This window comes from Plectropomus leopardus, chromosome 15 (assembly GCF_026936395.1).
Source record: "Plectropomus leopardus strain MGB_pleo_1.0 chromosome 15, ASM2693639v1, whole genome shotgun sequence".
NCBI lineage: Eukaryota > Metazoa > Chordata > Actinopteri > Perciformes > Serranidae > Plectropomus > Plectropomus leopardus.
Window position 1 is genome coordinate 14611352 of NC_142190.1, and position 18772 is coordinate 14630123.

Here is an 18772-nt window from a genome sequence, read left to right on the forward strand (position 1 = left end):
AATACTCAGCCTATTAAAACAATTGAACAATGTGTGCTATGCCTCAAGAGAAGATTGCCAACTCTTGAGAAAATATTGACATCACTTGGCTTAGTTGACGTTGCTATTGTTTCAAAGTTACATATATATATATCATTGTATTGGTCTGCCCTACTAAGTTGTCGAGGTAATTATATCACACACACTTAGTTTAGAGGTGCAAAGCTGGCCACAGGCACCATGGTGGTGTTTAGGAAGCTATTTTTATTCAAATCTAGTGAGTTACCTAACTTTGGAATGATGCTCTTAAGCAAGTCATCTAACCCATCCACCCTATCCAGTGTATCTGCTCAGTAGCTTACAGCAGAAAATGCTGGTTTTACTTGACAGTTCCCAGGTGTGCAGAACTATATGCTGTAAATGTGATTTTAGCATTGTTGAGAAACAACACAGGTGCATGTACAGGTGTTATTTTTGTTGAATACAGCTGAACCTTTGCCATTTCTCACCAAGCTATGCTTGCTGTGAAAACATACCAGTAAACCATTACTCAACTACATATTATACTGACAAACGTAGCCATAAAAATTACTTTTAAAATTAACTTAGAACTTCCCTAGCAGTTTATCTAATGACGTTATTCTTTATATACAGAAATGTAACTTTTTTCACTCATGTCACATTGCAACATATGAACAGGATTTTTGTATGTTGTGAAACTGACAGACATATTATGCATTAACATACAAACACTAAATGCAAACGCAAAACACATTTGTTAACGACTTGTCTTCCTTTTTTTTGTCCTTTAAATTTTATTTTTATCTTAAAGGTCGGGTTGCACCCTTATGGTGGATGGTAAATTCTGTACACTAGATGTGACTCAGTTGTGTTTTTCAGTCATGCATGTCAAGCATGATGGAGCAGATTTGCTTCAGTTTTGATAAATCCACCTGTCAATAGCAGCCTTGCACAGGTGCAACCCAAAACATAATTTTACAATGTTTTGGTAATTTTCTTGTGTCACACAGTACAGTATCTATATTGATGTTGCATTGAGATGTCACTGTTCTAGTGTTACTATGTGTTTCCATGCTTCTATTGCATACTGAGACTTGAGAATGTCCTACAGTATACACTGCTCTGAAGCTGTGGTTTTAAGTTTTTTGAGTGGTTTTTGAGTTGTTATTAAGCTATTTAGCTACAATTTATAAGCATTAGCCCACTTACAATTGTATATCTTTTTATTGTTAGTGTATGGTGAATGTACTTCATTCAACAATGACCTTCATGCAGTGCTGAACATAGATAATACTGTGGTCTTATATGGGGGATTGATTCTTTGAACACACATGAGTTTCACACGGACAACCTAATTTCTATACTGTATAGAAAAGCTGCTCAGTGAAGAGGATTTAGTAATGTGCGCTTGAGTGTAATAATCCAAGATAAGTGTTTTTAATTTGTCACACTATAACAGCACTCATTATATCTGACAGAATACTTAGATGTTGTACTTTGTTTGAGAGTAAACAAAAAAGAAACAATCTCTGAGTGTTTCCTTTGTCTCTGTAGATGAAGTCTCATTAGCTTCAGTTTTTTTTATCTCACATTTAGCCTTGTCAAAAGATGACCTCTCTTTCTCTCTCTGCAGAAAAAACACAAACTCTAAATTGCTCCAGAACAAATCAAATTCAAAATACAGTAACTATTGTTTTGCACTCAACACTTCACCAGTGTGAATGTAAGAGTCCATTGAACTCTTTAACCTTGGAGTGTTTTTTTTCTGGAATAAAGCCCTCGTGAGAGCCACATAAAAGAAAATGATTGGTCTTTCTGTTACTTCTGTCCTGCAGCTCTAATCAGACTATTGTTGATAGATGTACACTTCTGTCCGCATCAGATCATTTGCATCGATTCTATTCTTTGCACATAAGTCGTGATGCTTGCATTTAAATACGTACAATCCTGCGCGGATGCATCCACCCAGACACTCACTAAAGGTTCTCAGTACATCTCATTTTGCATTCTGTCTCTATCGAGGCAGACCCTCAGGTCAGGTCAAGCTGTGGCTCCTGCAGTGCAGAGTTCTGCTGCAGGCCACTAATCTCTTTTACCCTCCTCCTCCCCAAGGCTGAAAGGGCTTTGAGACGAGAAAGACCACTTAGCCAACCCTGTCAAAAAAAGCCTTCGCAGTTTACAGTAGGAGGCATAGCTGCAGAGAGAGCAAAGGGGAGGGTCTTTTTTTTGTATGTTTCCATACAGATAAAAGATTATCCAGATTGTCAGAGATCTCATAGTGCTATCAGATGAGAGTATCGCTTTAATGAATAGGGTCTCATCCGGCCAAATGAAGTATGGGAGATTAGTTTCAGACTGTCAGCTTGTTTCCATTAAGCCTCTCAAAGCAGGATGACTTTTTTGGCTTTTGGGTCTTAAAATGTCAGTTTTATCAAACCAAAGGGTGTGAAGATAACATTTTATCCGAGCTGTGTCTTGAACTTGATCTTTCTAAATGCTGCATATATATATCTATATATATATATATATATATATATATATATATATATATATATATATATATATATATATATATATATATATATACTCTCCTCCTTTTATAATTTCTTTTTTAAAACTGTGTACTTTTAAATCGATCATGACACAGACATTGTGTCTGCAAGCAAATAAAAAACCTGTAGTTTTGCTCTGCTCATTATGTTTAATACTGTCTGCTTTAGAAAATACAAAGGGTACATAAAACCTATATGAAAAATAATGATATTTATTAGTAACAACATGGAACAAAAATTCCCAAATAGCTTGTAGTCAGATTGATTTGTCAGATAGTTTGAAATAAAAGTTTTTGAAAAATCATTGTTATTGTCATACATTATCACATATTTTCATGTAATTTATTCTTTAAGGGATGTCAGCCACACAATATGTTATTATATAGATTTTTTTGAACAACCATACAATACTTACTTAAATCACAGTCTGTCACAATACCAGTTTTGATTCAGTTTAACTCAGGGGCCTGCAGTCCCTTTGAGCCGATATCAGAGAATGTCCTCATTGTGTGTTGGCTGCTGGCCATTGTCCGCCTGGTGCTAGGCTGCTAGCAATGTTTGAATGTTTGGCAATCAGGTGTGCTTTGATTGCCTGATATCTGACAGAACTGTCAATTTGTAACACCCCGTTACCATCTTCAGTCTGACATTGTGTCCTCTCTAAGTGATTGCCATGAGAGAGGAGGATTTGATTTTTCTTAACCAGTTACTGGAGACTAACGTATCTGCCTGAATCTAACATCATTTTAAGTCCACTCAGATGCATAGCAATGCCAACATACTTGTTTTTCCAGGGTTTTAAGAGTAGTACAGAGTGATGTAAAATAAATTGCGATGTCGGACAATGTTTAGAAGACATGTTGATGTAAAACAGCCTCTATAGCAGCGTTTATCTCACCTACAATGCTTGCCATCATTTTAAATTATTAAATCATTAAATCATTTTAGTCTTCATTGGTTGCAGCGCACCGCTTAACAGCACCTTTAGTACCGCTCATGGTGCTAATAAGATAATCGTAAATCCCTCAAAACACTCATTGGTTGTTTCCTATTTGTTTCCTGTTTCCTATAAAAAACAAACAAACAAAAAAAAAATTGCTGTTTTATGTCACTTGGTAAATTCGTACAGTTAGTGCAATCCACAGTCTGCACCTCGGCAACAGAAATGATGAAATGTCGTGGGGATTTGAAAATAAAGGCCTATCTTAAAGATGATGACAAGAATCAATGTTTCATTTTGCATCCATGACATGGGATTGCCGCTCACTGAATCAATCCATTGATCCAGATAAATTAATAGTTATACCATATTAAATATCAGTATCAAGGAGAATGCTTTGGAAAAGGCTTTTTCTCAGAAAAGAGTGAAAGAAAAGCACAGATGCGTTCTCTACCATTGTAGCAAGAAAAATGTCATGAAAAACATTTTGGCTTACAAGCTTTCTTTCATCTCAGTCAATGCAATTTGATAATGCCACAGGGTCGCAGAATCTCTGACCTACAGGAGTCATAACATAAGACATATTGGCAAAGCTGTGGAGAAATGATTTGCAGTATTATATGCTTCTTAGACAATATTGGTGTAACTTTCTTTGAAGCTGTATTAGCATGCAGCAATTTACAGGCTTGGCATTAAAGGGAAAAGGTTAATGATTCTGTTTCAAATGATGGACCTGTCTATAAACATGCAAAATAACACTTAATGTATAGTAATAAGATAAAATCTTGGATCTTGGAATTTTGGATCTCTAGCACTTAGGTAAACATGTCTGTGAACCCTCTAGACAGGCAATTAATCTGTTCATTCTCCTGACAGGATACTCCTGCCCTTAGGGATTGAATGACACAGTAAAGAGTGCTCTGCCATATCATTACCCAACTGATGCCGGTTCATTATTAAGCCTCGTCCTCTGTAAATCCACTATCACCTTGCAATGAGCTCAGGTGCTTAGCAGCAACACCCACCTCAGAAATGGGCTCTGTTGTTAGCAGCCTGTTCCTGCAAAATTGGTCATTAAGTAATGCAGAGGGGGGATTTTTCCCTTTAAATTGCCTGGGAAGCCTGCAGTTCCAGGTTAATTTTAGTGAATATCTTGTGTAATACATATATTTGACAATAGCAGCATTATGTTTCGTGCTTTTTGGTAAGCATTACAGCCACTCTTGGCGTTTTCATTTTTGTTGGCTTTTTAAACCTATGATTTTTAATAGACAGGAGTGTAATTGTCCATTGAATGGCATTTTGTTGTCTGTTCTAGGAAATGCTGGATGTTTTTTTTTTCTTTTTTTAACATAGCAAGAGGTAGCAGTTTTGCCAAATTATCATGCAGTCACTTTAAAATAACTTCTGATTATTTTATTTAGTGACTGAACAGCACAAGTGGTTTTTCAAAAGGGTCTAGTTGCTGAAGTGGAGTATTCTCAACCGTATTTTTAAAATGCTTATGTAGCTGCAGAACAAGAGTGAGCGGAGCCTGATCTCCTGCCAAACTGCTGCTCCTGGCTTATTAATACAGCATGGAACATGTTATAAAATACTCCTTCCTGCACACACTCTTACTATACACTTCCTGCACTGGCTCACTCTGTCTTTGCTTTGTGATCCTAACAAGGCTTGTTCACTACCTAGTTAAGGGACCCTACTGGAGAGGAAGCATCATTGTGTCTCTGCTAGCAAGTTGAGAGAAAACGAGGCACTTTAAATAGAATGACAGGGAAGAAAGAGATGTAGATTATAACCAGAGAGAAAAGAGTGAGACTGAAAGGAAGACTGACAGGCAGCCAGAGAGTCATAGAGATAAAAAAGAGGGTGAGAGTCTCTGAAAGGGACAAAGACAGAGAGGAATAGCCATGGATGCAAAGAAAGCATCAGAGAGAAAATGATACGGTGGGTGGAAGAGAAAAGGAGGCAGAGTGAAGTTAGAGAAGAAATGAGGAGCGGCAGCAGAGGATTCCTCTGTACCTGTGGAGGAGATTAAGGGTCTGCATCCAGTATGATTAATGAGCTGGCCGCTGATTGCTCATCCCCATCTCCCTCCCATGAATAATCACCACCCCAGCACTCTCAAAGAGAGAGCCTGAGCTCTTCTGTTGGTGTGTGTGTGAGAAAAAGAGAGAGAATAAGTGCTTGTGGGTACATAATAGATAAGACTGAGTGTGTCTGAGTGACAGCAAATGAGCAGTATGTATGTGCAATATGTGGTGTGATATACAGTGTATGCATAGGATTAACTGCCCGAGAGTGCACAGTTATTGATTGACTGAGAAAATGGGTGTGCATGTACAGTATGATATACAACATGCCATTAATTCAGTGTGTCATTGGGTTTGAAACATGGATGATATATTTTCTAATAGCCGCAGCCCACCTGCAGAGAGCAGCTCTTATACTGAATGCACAGTGACACACTGAGATCATTTGTACACACTGTGGGCTCCCAGTGGGAGTCCTGTCTCCCTACATGTATTGTACAAAGCCGCCAGTGTCAATGTTTTCACAGAGAACATTATCACATGCAGTTGTGTAATGGTGCATGCATGATTCCAAGGGGGTTATACTCCTAATTTAAATTGTTTTAAAAAATAAAACTGTGTAAACTGAGCATCTTAAGATGTAATTAGTCGCCGCGTGAGATTTTGTTTACCTTTTACATTTAGGAAGCTGTCCTTTTAATATCATTGATTACATAAGACCAGAGTGGCAGTGTTGCAAATCAGTGAGCAGGACTGCAACATCGTATTTTGGATTTGGACATTTTAATCGAGAATTGTCCAAAAATGTACTACTCTATATATTAACATTCTGTATATTGAAGTAGCAAAGTAAAATCAGGTTACAGTGGAGGAGGGAAATGCTGCTTTGCTCTGATGGCTGGACCATCAAGTTCTCGGCAGGTGAAAGTACAAAAAACAAAATTTCCAAAGTTTCAAATTGATTCACACAACCATGAAAAAAACCCAAGACTTTCAGTCTACAGATTAAATATATCAGCTTATTTTACATTAAAATTGAGTGTCTTGGGATTTTTTTCCCATGGTTTTCTGTATTAATTTGAGACTTCTTGGATTAAGTTTTCTTGTGATATAAAATCATGTTGCATATATTAATGCAGTATAGGGGGCTGTAGCTCAGGAGGTAAAGCTGGTCTACCATTCATGGCAGGCTTGGCTCTACATGTCTAAGTATCTTAGAGCAAGACAGTGAGACCCAAGTTGCTCCCTATCCCTATATCCACCATCACTGGAGTGAGTGCGTGTGAAAGGGTGAATGAAAAGCAAATTGTTAAGCGCTTTGTCTGTTAAAAGCACCATATAACTGAAGTCCATTCACCATAAAAAATGTTCACATTACCTACTGCCTCAGTCTTTTCTGCACAAAAGACATGTAGGCTACCACAATACTTTCATGAAAGAATACATTTTACAGAACCTTATAGTCTCATTGGACATGGTGGAAAAGGTTTTTCATGAAGCTACACATTAGATAACAAATGTGTTTTAGAACTTGACTTTAGAAGTATGGTATGAGGTAGTAGATTTACTCTATGTATACATTTATATACCTTGATTTTTCTGTATATTCTGCACGTCAGTGATACATGTGTGCACATGTATGAGCACATCTTAATGCACAAACCCAGCCTTCATCTTCATGTGACCATGCATCATTTTATACTCGAACATCATTTTATACTAGAACGCAAGAAAAGATGATTACAGGTGCCGGCATCTGTCCCTGTGTTTGGAAGTGCACTCGGTGGTGAGAGGAACCTGTGTTTAACTACAGTCTGATACACAGTACTGTTGTGCTGCATTGTCTGGTGGTCTTAGATTGCCTGTTGTCATGACTTTTTGGTGGTTGCATAGCAACAATGAGAAAATCCATTTTCTTGCCTGTTAAACGTGCCTTCAGTTGAGGGCTAACCCGAGTGGAAGCATGACACCAGCGTGAGGTTACTCTGAATCCTACAAGTCTCCATTGATAGTATGGCAGCTTTACAGGAACATGTAGGAAGTGCAAAGACGGCAAATCAAGCCAACTTACTGTAGCAGCTGCTTTTTACTTAGTGATGAGCTTAATGGTTAATGCCTGAATATTAATTTACTAAACAAGATCAAACAAGGATATTTTTTAATAGGGACAAATATGAATACTCAAGTATACCGTGCATGTATTTGCACACATGACACACGCGCAGAGGAGGATGTGCATGTCGTGAGTGACACAGTGCCCCCCTACCAAGGCTCATTTTCAAAAAGACAGTCATCACACTATGTTTTTATATTGTGGGGTGTATTTGTGTGGCTCTTTCTGTTTCTACTACATATTTGGATATGTGCTTCCTCTCAGTTATAGCATCAGTTGGGCTCAAAAACCCATCTAGCATTCTGATGAATCTATACACTAATCCAGGGAAGAAGGTAGAAGTAAACAAAAAGTAATTGCTGCCGTGGCATTTCACTTGAAAGCCTGTGCACGTTCTGCTTTTACACACACACAACACAAGCTTTCACTGCTTGACAATATGTCCAGGCGTTCCTGTAGAACCCGTTGCATCTTCATCTGCAGTCACTGAAATGCTGTTGAAACACTGTAGAAATAAGCTATAAATATACCACATATCGAAAATAACTTTTCAACAATGGACATATATCTTATTTCATCTGCAAATCACCAAAATGCTTCCAGAGTGCTGATACCAGCTGCTCCAATAAGTGCCAAATTTCAGCTTCTGAAACACAAGCAAGGGGAATTCAAAAAGTACTGTGCGGTTATTCGTTGCACCACACTCTCAAAGCACAGAGGGTACTGTTGTCACTAACATGTTGTTGTCACTGAAGAAAAGCCTGGTGCAGTAAAAGTGAAACTTGACAGTTCATTGTGCTAGGCCTATAAGTTTGCATCTCTTTCTCACTTTCTCTTAATCTGTCTCTTTCTGTCCAGATACAAGAAGCAACACATAAACACCCACAAAAATGTCATATCCACCTCCCTCTGCAGGGACAGTGATTCTCAGCATTCATTGATTCTGTATAAAAGGCATGGAACTGTTGAAATGTGTTTATATTAGTCTAGACTGGATTGTTTGGTGAGGAAAAGATTGAAACACAAGAAACACAATTATTTTGTTCCAGAAAAACATGCCCACTAAACCAACAGAAAGTTATTTACCTCAAGGAATCTATGTTTTTTATATTATATTTTCCTATCCATTCTGTTTTGTGAAATGTTAAGGCAATTGCAGTCTGAGTTTGTTAGTCATAAGGGAGAAAGCAGAATATTCTAGTGTGCTTGTTTGGATCATAATGTTTTTATGTTTCATTTCATTTTGCACACGACAAATACTATGTATCATAAATAATCTTACAGTGTGCAAAGTCCTTTTAGAAGGAGATTCAATTAAGAGTGAATTGATATTCTGTTTTCTTATTACCATTCTGGTGGGAGCAGCGGCTCTATTTAATTTTAAGACATTTTTATTCAATTTACATAATTTATGCAACTTTAAAGTGGAAAGAGCTACTTTGCTGTTGCATGGATTTTGTAATTTGTAGGTGGAGACATTTAGGTGTCATCTGAATGTTTGAAGGAAGGCAGGAAGGACAAGAAAGAAAGAAAGAAAGGCATCCAAAACGAATAAAAAAAAATCCAAAAGAATGAAAAAAAAATTAAAATCCAAAGAAAGAAAGAAAGAAAGAAAGAAAGAACAACATCTGAAACAGACAAATCACAAAAAAATAAATACATGTGCATTGTAGCATATTCAGGCACCTAGGACAGATCACCTGTAGAGGTATGAGTTCATAGTATCAGGTAAGGTTGTTTCAACATAATTTTACATTTAAATGTGAAGTTAGTGCGTGCTTGTCACTTAAATGCTGTTAAAACAATGTTTACGCGAAACCTTTAGGCATCTTTAACACTTAATCTTTTCACCCAAATTTAGCCCTGAATAAACTAGGTGCTTGATTGTTTGACCCTCAACAAATCTGACCCTTACTGGGTGCCTGTAAGCTGGTTTTCTTGCTTCCTGATGACACTCACATGAGTCTTCACATTCCACTCCTTCACCTTTAACCCTCTTTCCATCTGTCTTTCTTTATCTCCTCCTCGCTCTCTGCCCCTTACTACCTCTTTCTTTTCCTCTTCTTAGTCTACAGTCAGGATGTTATCTGACCTACCCTTTAAAAAAGTCATGGCGTTCTGCTCCTCTGCTTTGTGGCTTGATGTCTTACTCCAGCTCATGGGGGGGGCTGGTCTCATAAAAGTGGAAAGGGACAACTCTCTCAGCTGCGGTGTTGAGCTCGCCACATTAGTTATTCCCTGGGAGATCCTCTACGTGCTCTGCATCAAATTTGTCTCTCTTCCTGTCTCACATGGGCACACATTTTTATTCCTTCACTTATGCCCCTGTGTTTTCTCCATCCATCTTTCGGCATGTCTCTCTTGTATTTTCTTTTTCTCTTATATTTGGGCTTCCTTTTTCCATTGCTCTGATGTTTGGGGCCTCCTTTTTCCTTGCTCTTGTTTGTTTACCCTATTTTCCCATCTTTAAAGGTCCTGTCCTTGTCTTTGTCTTTACATCTTTCTCCCAATATTTGGCCTTGCTTCTTCCCCTTTCTCTTTCTCCCTTTCTCCTCTTCTCTTAACTCACACTCTACTGCAGAGCCGTATACAGAAACCTTCCTGTTGGCCCTGTCAGCTGGTCCTTAGCTCAGTTAGCAGGACTGATCGATCAGTGGGGCTCCTGAATTCCCCTGAAAGTCAATTACTTACTTATACATTGGAGCTATTTTGGGAAAGGGGGGGGGGGGACTGTAGGAATTATTAACTAGTTAATGTCAAGACAACCTTCCCCAGACAGCCAGGGCAGAGCAGGCGCTGCCTGTGGATATGCAGTTTGTCTGGGTCATCAGAGAACATCTGAGAATGTTTAAATAGATGTAAAGAGTTGCTCTTAAAGTGGAGGTATCTCTTAAATCTTTGTGGTTAAGTTAAACATGGGTATTGCTACTTTTTAAGAATTGCCCAAATGTATTCTTAGTCTTCTTTTATTATTCAGTGTTCAAATATATTATGATTTATATCATAACCTTGCAAATTTTATTCAGTATTTCATCTAGGAAAAGTTCTTCTTTGGCTTGTTTTTGTTAAAATAAGATTCAACACTGATGCAATTGAAAAGATAGGCTTATTCATTCTTCTTCTCAAGGTTATGGTCACATTTCTGTATTCTGTAAAAGAAAATTCTCCTCCACAGAGCGAAATTATTATAATTATTTGATAAAAGACAGACCTTTCATATTAAAATCTAACTTTATGGCACTATTTGAAATAAACAAACAAAAAAAACAACTATTAAGGTATTTTTTCAAAAATATCCCAAAACATAAATCTATAAAAAAAAAAAGAGTTTTTTAAAAAGTTACAAGTATGAAAGTGCACAGCTGATATGCCTAAAACCTAAATAATTACCTGATTACATCTGTGCCTCAGAGGTAGAGCGGGTCATCCGCTACGGACGGAAAGATCGGCGGTTTTATCCCCAGCTTTTCTAGTCAACATGTTTAAGTATCCTTGGGAAACATACTGAACCCCAAACTGCTCATGATGGTTGTCTCATCTGTGTGCATGCGTGCGTGCGTGCGTGCATGCGTGTGTGAATGTGACATGTGATGTAAAAGCACTTTGAGTGGCCAGAAGACTATACAAGGCTTTACAAGTGAAGTCCATTTACCATAAATACATGTCCATAATGATGATAAACTGGCTTTGAGTGCATTGAAGTGCATTTTAGGTATTTTTGAACCTGGACCCTTTCCCCATGCTTTTGTCTCTAGGTGACAAAAAGAGACAACTTTTTAAACTAGTGCAGTATTGAGTGAGACTGCTTCAGATGCAGTGGTGAAACAGGCTACAATGTAATCCCTGCAGATGATTGTGCACCATCAATGTCCTTCCATAAAAGTTTTTTTTTTTTTCTTTAATCCTCCCTGGTCCAGTCTGTTTATTAGTGTTAGTATTAGTGAGTCTTGTTCAAGGAAAAGTTGTGCATTGATATGTCAAAGACTTTTCCAGGTTTAAATTCTGTTAAATATTTACCCATGGCACTAGCCTGGGTTTCTGTACTTCAACACAACAAACTCTTCCTGGCACTCCCTCTTTTGTTTTTCCTACAATAAGTCACTCCTTGTGAGATTTCATCTGACTTCTTCTTGAGCAAGACTTGGTCACAATAACAAGCACACCAAAGGAAGGTAAGGGAAAATAATGAATGGCTCTGTAGGGTCTTTTCTGGAATGTTGTCAGACACTTAAACAATCTGAGCTTGTCAGTGACAGAAAGAAGCACTTTTAATGGACATAAATTGACAGTGCATAATTGCCCATTTGGGATTACACTGCAGCCTGTTTAGCCACTGGGACTGGAGCAGTCTTGCTAAATAATGGACCAATTTAAAAAATTGTTTCCATTAGTCACTTAGACAAAAAAACTTGGCAAAATAGGCTCTAAGTTGAAAAATACAAAAGTTTTGCTTTTACATTTAAAATGTCTCTTAATGACATCGACCTAGAAAAGTGTTAAAACCAGCAATCAACACGTATTCTATAATATTACAGACCTATTTTTAACTTCATTCTTTTCTTGGTCTCATAACCTTAGTGGGTTGAGTTTAGATAATATCAGGGCTAATTTCATGGTGTCAGGATTCATTTTACTAGTGGTGCATCTTTCAAAAAGGTAGATGGGGTTTTTTGGGTTTTTTTGGTTTTTTTTAGTAAGGCCAGACATGAAAAGTGAAGACTGAAACACAAGCTTAGAGTTTAAAGTCAGACTGACCTCACACAGTACAAAGTGTTGGCAGACTTTTGCTGAAAATATTTAAACACAGCTGCCCATTTTGAATTGATGGAACAATTTCCTGTTTGACTTGGTATGTAGACAGGAGTGTTACAGCCCCACACTGGGGGCTGTGAGCTGAAGGTTATCTTTTCACCACAGTCATTGCAGTAAAATGAAGGTATTCATTCCCAAAGCAGATAAACACAGTGCTATCTGAAACTCATCAGTCAATATTTCGACACCATACTTGAGTCAACCCTCAAAAACATAATTATTGTCTACACAAAAGTCTCAAGATGACTCATAATGTTTATAGAAAACTTTTTTTTCGTTTTCAGTCGCAGTTATTTGACTCTGGAATTCAAATAAAAAAATCTCTGGTTGCATTTTTTGCATCTATCACTCAAGATTAACATCCTAATTTATATGCTAAAGCTGTTGAAAGCACCACCATCCTTCACAGTAGCAAATGTTTTATATGCGGTAGTCTATCAATCACAGTTTGGACCTCTGCTCTAACTGAACTTTGAAGAAAAACCCCTCATCAGCAAACTTTTAAAGCCATATACTTTTATATGTCAAAAGAATGGATATTAAGTCGTACTAGATGTCCATCTAAACAGTCAACTGCTGCAGAAAGACACAGCAAACCACACGTCTTTCTTCCATGCACTGTGTTCAATTTATAGTAAAATGTGGTCTAGTTGAAATGCACAGTACCACCCTGGAACCACCCCTCCAAGCCATGTCAGATCAATGTGCTTCATCCCTCATCTGTCCACATGGCACTCAAAGCCTGTTCTGCCACCCAAATTACTGCTCTGCTGAATTATAAGTTTGTTGGACCTGGCAGTGTACTGTACCCAAGGCATTCTAAAATATCACTGACAGGCCCAGCTGTCAACTGGGATATATCTATCACCTGGAGAGCTATGCGAAACAGACAGCTAATATCCAGGGGTCTTTTACAACAGTGTTTGTCAAAGTCTGGATCCGGACAGGAAGTTCCACACAAACATTTCAAAGTCTGTTAGCCATCTACTTGAAGTATATTTTCACAATGAAGTATTGTTCTGTAAGGATGTTGAGGTAAAATCTTGTGGTGATACTGGCCTCATCACTGTTGTTCAGTCATTAACTGCAGGTCTTGGAAGTGTTTGCTTTGGGGTTTTTTTGTTCATATAGATTTGTTCACCATTGTACAAACGGTTATGATAGATTTGATAGGGTTATGGAAAAGGAAGCACAAGTCAGGATATTTAAAAGTTTCTCAGCACAAACATGCTGGTGGTAGACTGACCCTATGAACTTTGCAGTAGCAATGGCCTGCCAGTGCCTAGTTTGGTAGTTTTGCTTAATGTGATGTCGTTTCTTGGAGTATCTTTAAATGCTTGGTATCTGCACAGCCTGAGCTAAAAGGTAATGTAAGTCAATAAACCACAGTAATTGAAGAAAGTACTACAAAATAAAAACACAAAACATTGACCCTATAGATGTTTTTAGTGTACAAACATAAACAAAGCATTTCTTAACACTCCATTAGTCACACCAAGGTCTTTGAACTATGTTCATTATTTAGTTTTTGAGATATGCTCAATTAGTGCAAAGGAGTTGTGATAGATTCATCATTCATTCCTCTAATGTGTCTGTGCATGTTTTTATACCACACGTCACGTAGTGCTATGATGTCATAATAAGCATAAAACATGATGACACAGAAGGCTTAACTTCTTGCTGCAAAAAGAATGAATGCTTTTGCTATTATGGTTCTTATTTTAAAGCTATTTAAACAGCATTATGCAACAAAAATCACCTGTGGCTATCTGCAAACATTCATTTTTAAGGGTTCATATGAAACTATATCAACATAGTTGGTGTTGTTTATTCTAAAATAACCTTGCAACTTCATTTGTGATCCTAAAGCAGCTCCATGTTGGACAGATGCCCTGCTTGGCACTGCTTTGCTAATTATGGGAGCTGAAAGAAGTAAACAACCCCCGCTGTGGACGGACAGTTTTTAATCCAGACAGTAACAAGATGATTGGTTAACATAGTTTGTGGTGAAATGAGATGGGTTTAAGTGAAATGCAGGAACACACAAATCAGATGATTGAGTTAAAAGCTAAGGGAATGTGGTGTGTGCATCATTACACTCCATTTCTTCATGACATCTGAAACCACATCAATTAACCATTACACCATTATAACCATTTTAACCATTTAACAACAAGCTTGTTTTATTTGGAATAAAATTACTAGATTTTTAGGGAAAAGCCATAATTGTGGGTACATTTATCAGAAAATTGTAATTATTATTTTAATAATTATTGTAATCATGCTTGAGAAGATAGTGGCATATTATTGATTTAACATTAATAGACATGATTTTTATGATATTGTATGTTCAAGTGTTCGGTGTATTCACTTTTCTCAGAGAATTTTTCACAAACTTACTCAAGTTAAATAGTCTGAATTGTTCATGTTGTTTGATCTTGTGTTTTGTCCACTCCATTCTCATTGCAAACTCTTGCAAAATTACTGCTGTTTTGACAGTGCTTTGGGTGTGGAATCGCAATACCAAAAGAGGGAGGTGTGGTGGATGTGTCCAACAATCCCTGGACTTTTATGTGGGAGTCCAGTGTTCACTTCCTGTCTGAATATAATGTTTTTGTTTTGTTTTTATTCTCTACACTTTACTGTGTTCCTCCTTCCCCTTATCCTAACCATTCGTGCCCAGCATGTGTGTTTGTTGACGTTCTGGCGTTGGTTGCCATGTGCGTGTGTTTTCTAAAGTAACCAGGCGCCACGTCATACCCCCAAGTGCATTTGATATCACGATAGTGCCATCACACAACGTCCACTGCAAAGGGACAACATGTGAAAAGTTTGAATGAGAACATATTGGTTTTGTCCTCTATTAGCGTTTAAATCAGTGTTTGTTTAATCTATGGATGTTCATTTGCCAAGCATAATGACAGATTTAAATGTCCCTGCTTTTCAATCTTTGTTGTTGTTGTTGTTGTTGTTGTTGCTCTAATTAGATCCTTAATGATGTTATCTTTTCTTTAAGTCTTTTGGTACTGAAAAGTCATGCAGCAAGGGCAGTTAATAGCATCAGTCCAGTAAATGCCTTGTGTGAGGTTTGCTCTGTGTTACGCTCAGATGGCTCCATTTAGATTTCTATCAGGCGTCCGTGTCTCTTTTATTTATTGAGCCAAGTATATCCTGCCCCCAGCCAATATTGACCCAGGGTCAAACACTGACATATCTCATGTCATTGAGGGCATGCTTGAACTCCACATTCGCACAATATCTAATCAGCATCTCGCATGGGTACAATTATCAGTTGTTTACAAAATTAAGATGAAAAAGTACTTTATTTTTAGGCATATTTTGTTTTTTGAAAGATGGAGACAAGACTCATAGTGAGTATTTATGGCCCTCTCCTGTAAATATTGCAGAGCCCACTTTGCTGCAAAGACACTGTTTTATGTCAAGTAAAAACAATGTAAGTTTTAACTGACAATAAGAAAAATGTTCAGTAGTGGACAAAGTTTTCAGACTATAACTGTGACTGTAAGTTTCATGCTTGGCCACACAGCTTGGCGACAGTCAATCTTTATGGCACCAAGGGGAACCAGTAAAGAATTATTCTTAATTTGCCGTAAAGGTGAATTGAATTGGATGGCTATTTCAATGAACATAAATTTCCGTTAATGAGAAGAATGATATTTGGCTAGCAGTGTGTCCTCTGACACGTGGTCTTTTTTCATACTGGATATCCTTCACTCCCGGACAGCTGTTTATCCTCCCTGGTCCACTAGTAATGAGATGGATGCTTGCAGCTTGGCTACAGTTCCACTACATCAGCACACTCGTTCTGATTTGTGATTTTCTCTGCTTCCCTTTTTTTCCTCCATCTCCTCATTTTTCCTAATCTTTTTCTCTTACTATCTTCTCTTATTTGCCTCGCTGTCACCTGTACTCTCTCCAACACTAATCACTTTCCTTTATATGCTCATTCTTGACAGAGGTTGTCCAGCTGAGCCTGGCCGAGGACCAGCGGATCAGTGTGTCCACGGTTACAGTGGGCCTCAGTGCTGTTCTTACCTGTGCCATCCAGGGGACGCTGCGCCCGCCAATCATCTGGAAGAGAAACGGCATTATACTGAACTTCTTGGATCTGGAGGATATCAACGTGAGTGCATGTTGTTGTTTTCTTTGTCATGGTTGACAGCGTAGTTTGTCCCTATTGGTAATTTTGGTGGTATAGGAGATTACAGCAATGTCTAAAAACCTAAAGTGCATAAAGCAATCATCCAGCTTGCTTTTCTAGGACATAGGGACAAATTTTTGGCTGCACGAGGACATCCACACAGGATGCCACATGAATATTCATGTAATTTGGCAGATAGCAAAGGCAGGGTGTCTGCAGGTGCTTAAAAAGTCTTAAAATGTCCAGAATCCTCATGTATAACTATTAGCCTTGAAAGTCATTGAATAGTCTTAAATTTGAATTTGTGAGGTCTTAATTGCCCCCAAACATTTGATTTAATTTCAATTTCCACAGAGTAATTTCTTTTTGTCAAAATAATCCAAGCTATTGACTGTATTGGCTGCATGAAAGTCTAAATTCCTGACCTACCACCAAACCTGCACAGGAACACATACATACTATTTAAGAAAAGATTTATTTGTCCAAAAATCAGTCCTAAACTTAGCTAAACTTTATCTTGAAAAGGTCTTAAAAAGCATTAAATTTAAGTGTCTGATACCTGCAGACACCCTGGATGGTTACGTCATGTGTAATCCTGGTGACAGTGAAACCCTGAATTGGTCTTAAGAGACAGAGGACATGAGGGAGGTAGTGTGACAGAATAAAATAGTAGCAAGAAAAATAATTCAAGGATGGAAATCCAAGAAAAAAAAAGTTTTACTCTCTAGTCCTCTCCCTTGCTTAGTGCTTAATGAACTATGTGGCCATGCTCCTGTTTCGACACATCTGCACAGGTGACAGCACAGCGCTGGCCTTGCTCTGCCCACCACCGGATCACAATTCACTAATTGCATGTTAATGAGCGGCCTTGTTGGTCTGCTGTGATGATGAGCCGATAAACAATGTCAAGTGTTGAGGTGGAGACTGGAGGAGAGGCGATGGCAACAGAGGTCCCTTGGGCTCTTGACCGTGCATAATGAATTTCCATGGAGCATAGTGATCTGAGCGGAGGAGGGAGAGAGCAACCCTGTCTGGTTTTGCTTTTCTTTTCAGTCAAATGAATGATGAAACAAAGAATACTTAAGTTAATGAGAGAGATGACCTTTTTGTGTGTAAAATTTCTGTGTACACGGGAGGTCAACATCAGAAAGAAGAACAGGAAGGAAAAGATTTGAAGGGATATGTTAAGTTTTTGCAGCCAGTTTGAACCACTTTCTTGTGGACAAAAGATTTGGTATTTTAATAGACTTCCAGGCTAAATGAAGCCTAAATCCCATTTAGGGTTGGGCAATATATCGATATTATATTGATATCGTGATATGAAACTTGATATTATGTTAGATTTTGGATATTATAAGTGTTGTCTCTTCTTAGTTTTAAAGGCTGCATTACTTATTTATCAAAAATCTCATTGAGTAAATATTATATGAAATCATCAAAAGACAGCCCTACAGTATCTTTGCAATCTTGACATATTTGGTCAAAAACAATAACCCTGTCCATTGCCATGGCTATATTCACATAGAATCAGGCAGAGAGTAGACAGCAGAGGGACAGCACCTTTGGATTGCACAGGAAAAACACAAACTGTCAGACGAAATGTCAGGACAGAAAAACAAAACCTGCATGATGGTATTTCTCAATAGTGACGCCTTATCGTTAGCAAAGAATGGAATAACATGCATTAAAGAAAATTATTACCTGTTTATTATTTCATGCATTTTTTCTAGTAATGTCCAGTAATTTTCCAGATCACCCATGTTTTCACTTTGTATGAGGGAGATGCGTAATATCCACTTGTATTAGTTAAAAACTTGAACTTTGAATGACTTTCTGATTCAGTATGAATGCATCATATTTAACGAGGATGCAGACATCAAAATAAATGACCCAAAGCCCATAAAATGCAGAACATATACATTCAAGTGCAAGTCTGAATTTAAAAATGTGTTAATGTAACTTGTATAGTTACAGTATACACAAATAATTTCTTATGAAGTATAAGTATTAATGTGAAGCATTGAATCCAAAGCATATATTGACAGATATTATACAGAAGTGCTGTATAATATTTGTATAATATTATATAATATATATTATACGCTCCTTTAACAGGATATTGGACAGAGTTCCAATAAATGCACACTGCACTTAATTATG

The 18772-nt window shown here is 37.7% G+C and overlaps 1 protein-coding gene across 3 annotated transcripts in view; it reads left to right on the forward strand.

Moving 5' to 3' along the window:
- The window catches only part of fstl4 (follistatin-like 4), a 318501-nt gene that overhangs the window by 264485 nt on the left and 35244 nt on the right, over positions 1–18772 (forward strand). For all 3 annotated transcript variants that reach the window (XM_088088626.1, XM_042499286.2, XM_088088627.1), the window contains one exon: positions 16428–16594. In XM_088088626.1, coding sequence (XP_087944752.1) covers positions 16428–16594 — 167 coding nt within the window. The remainder of the gene's footprint in view (positions 1–16427; positions 16595–18772) is intronic.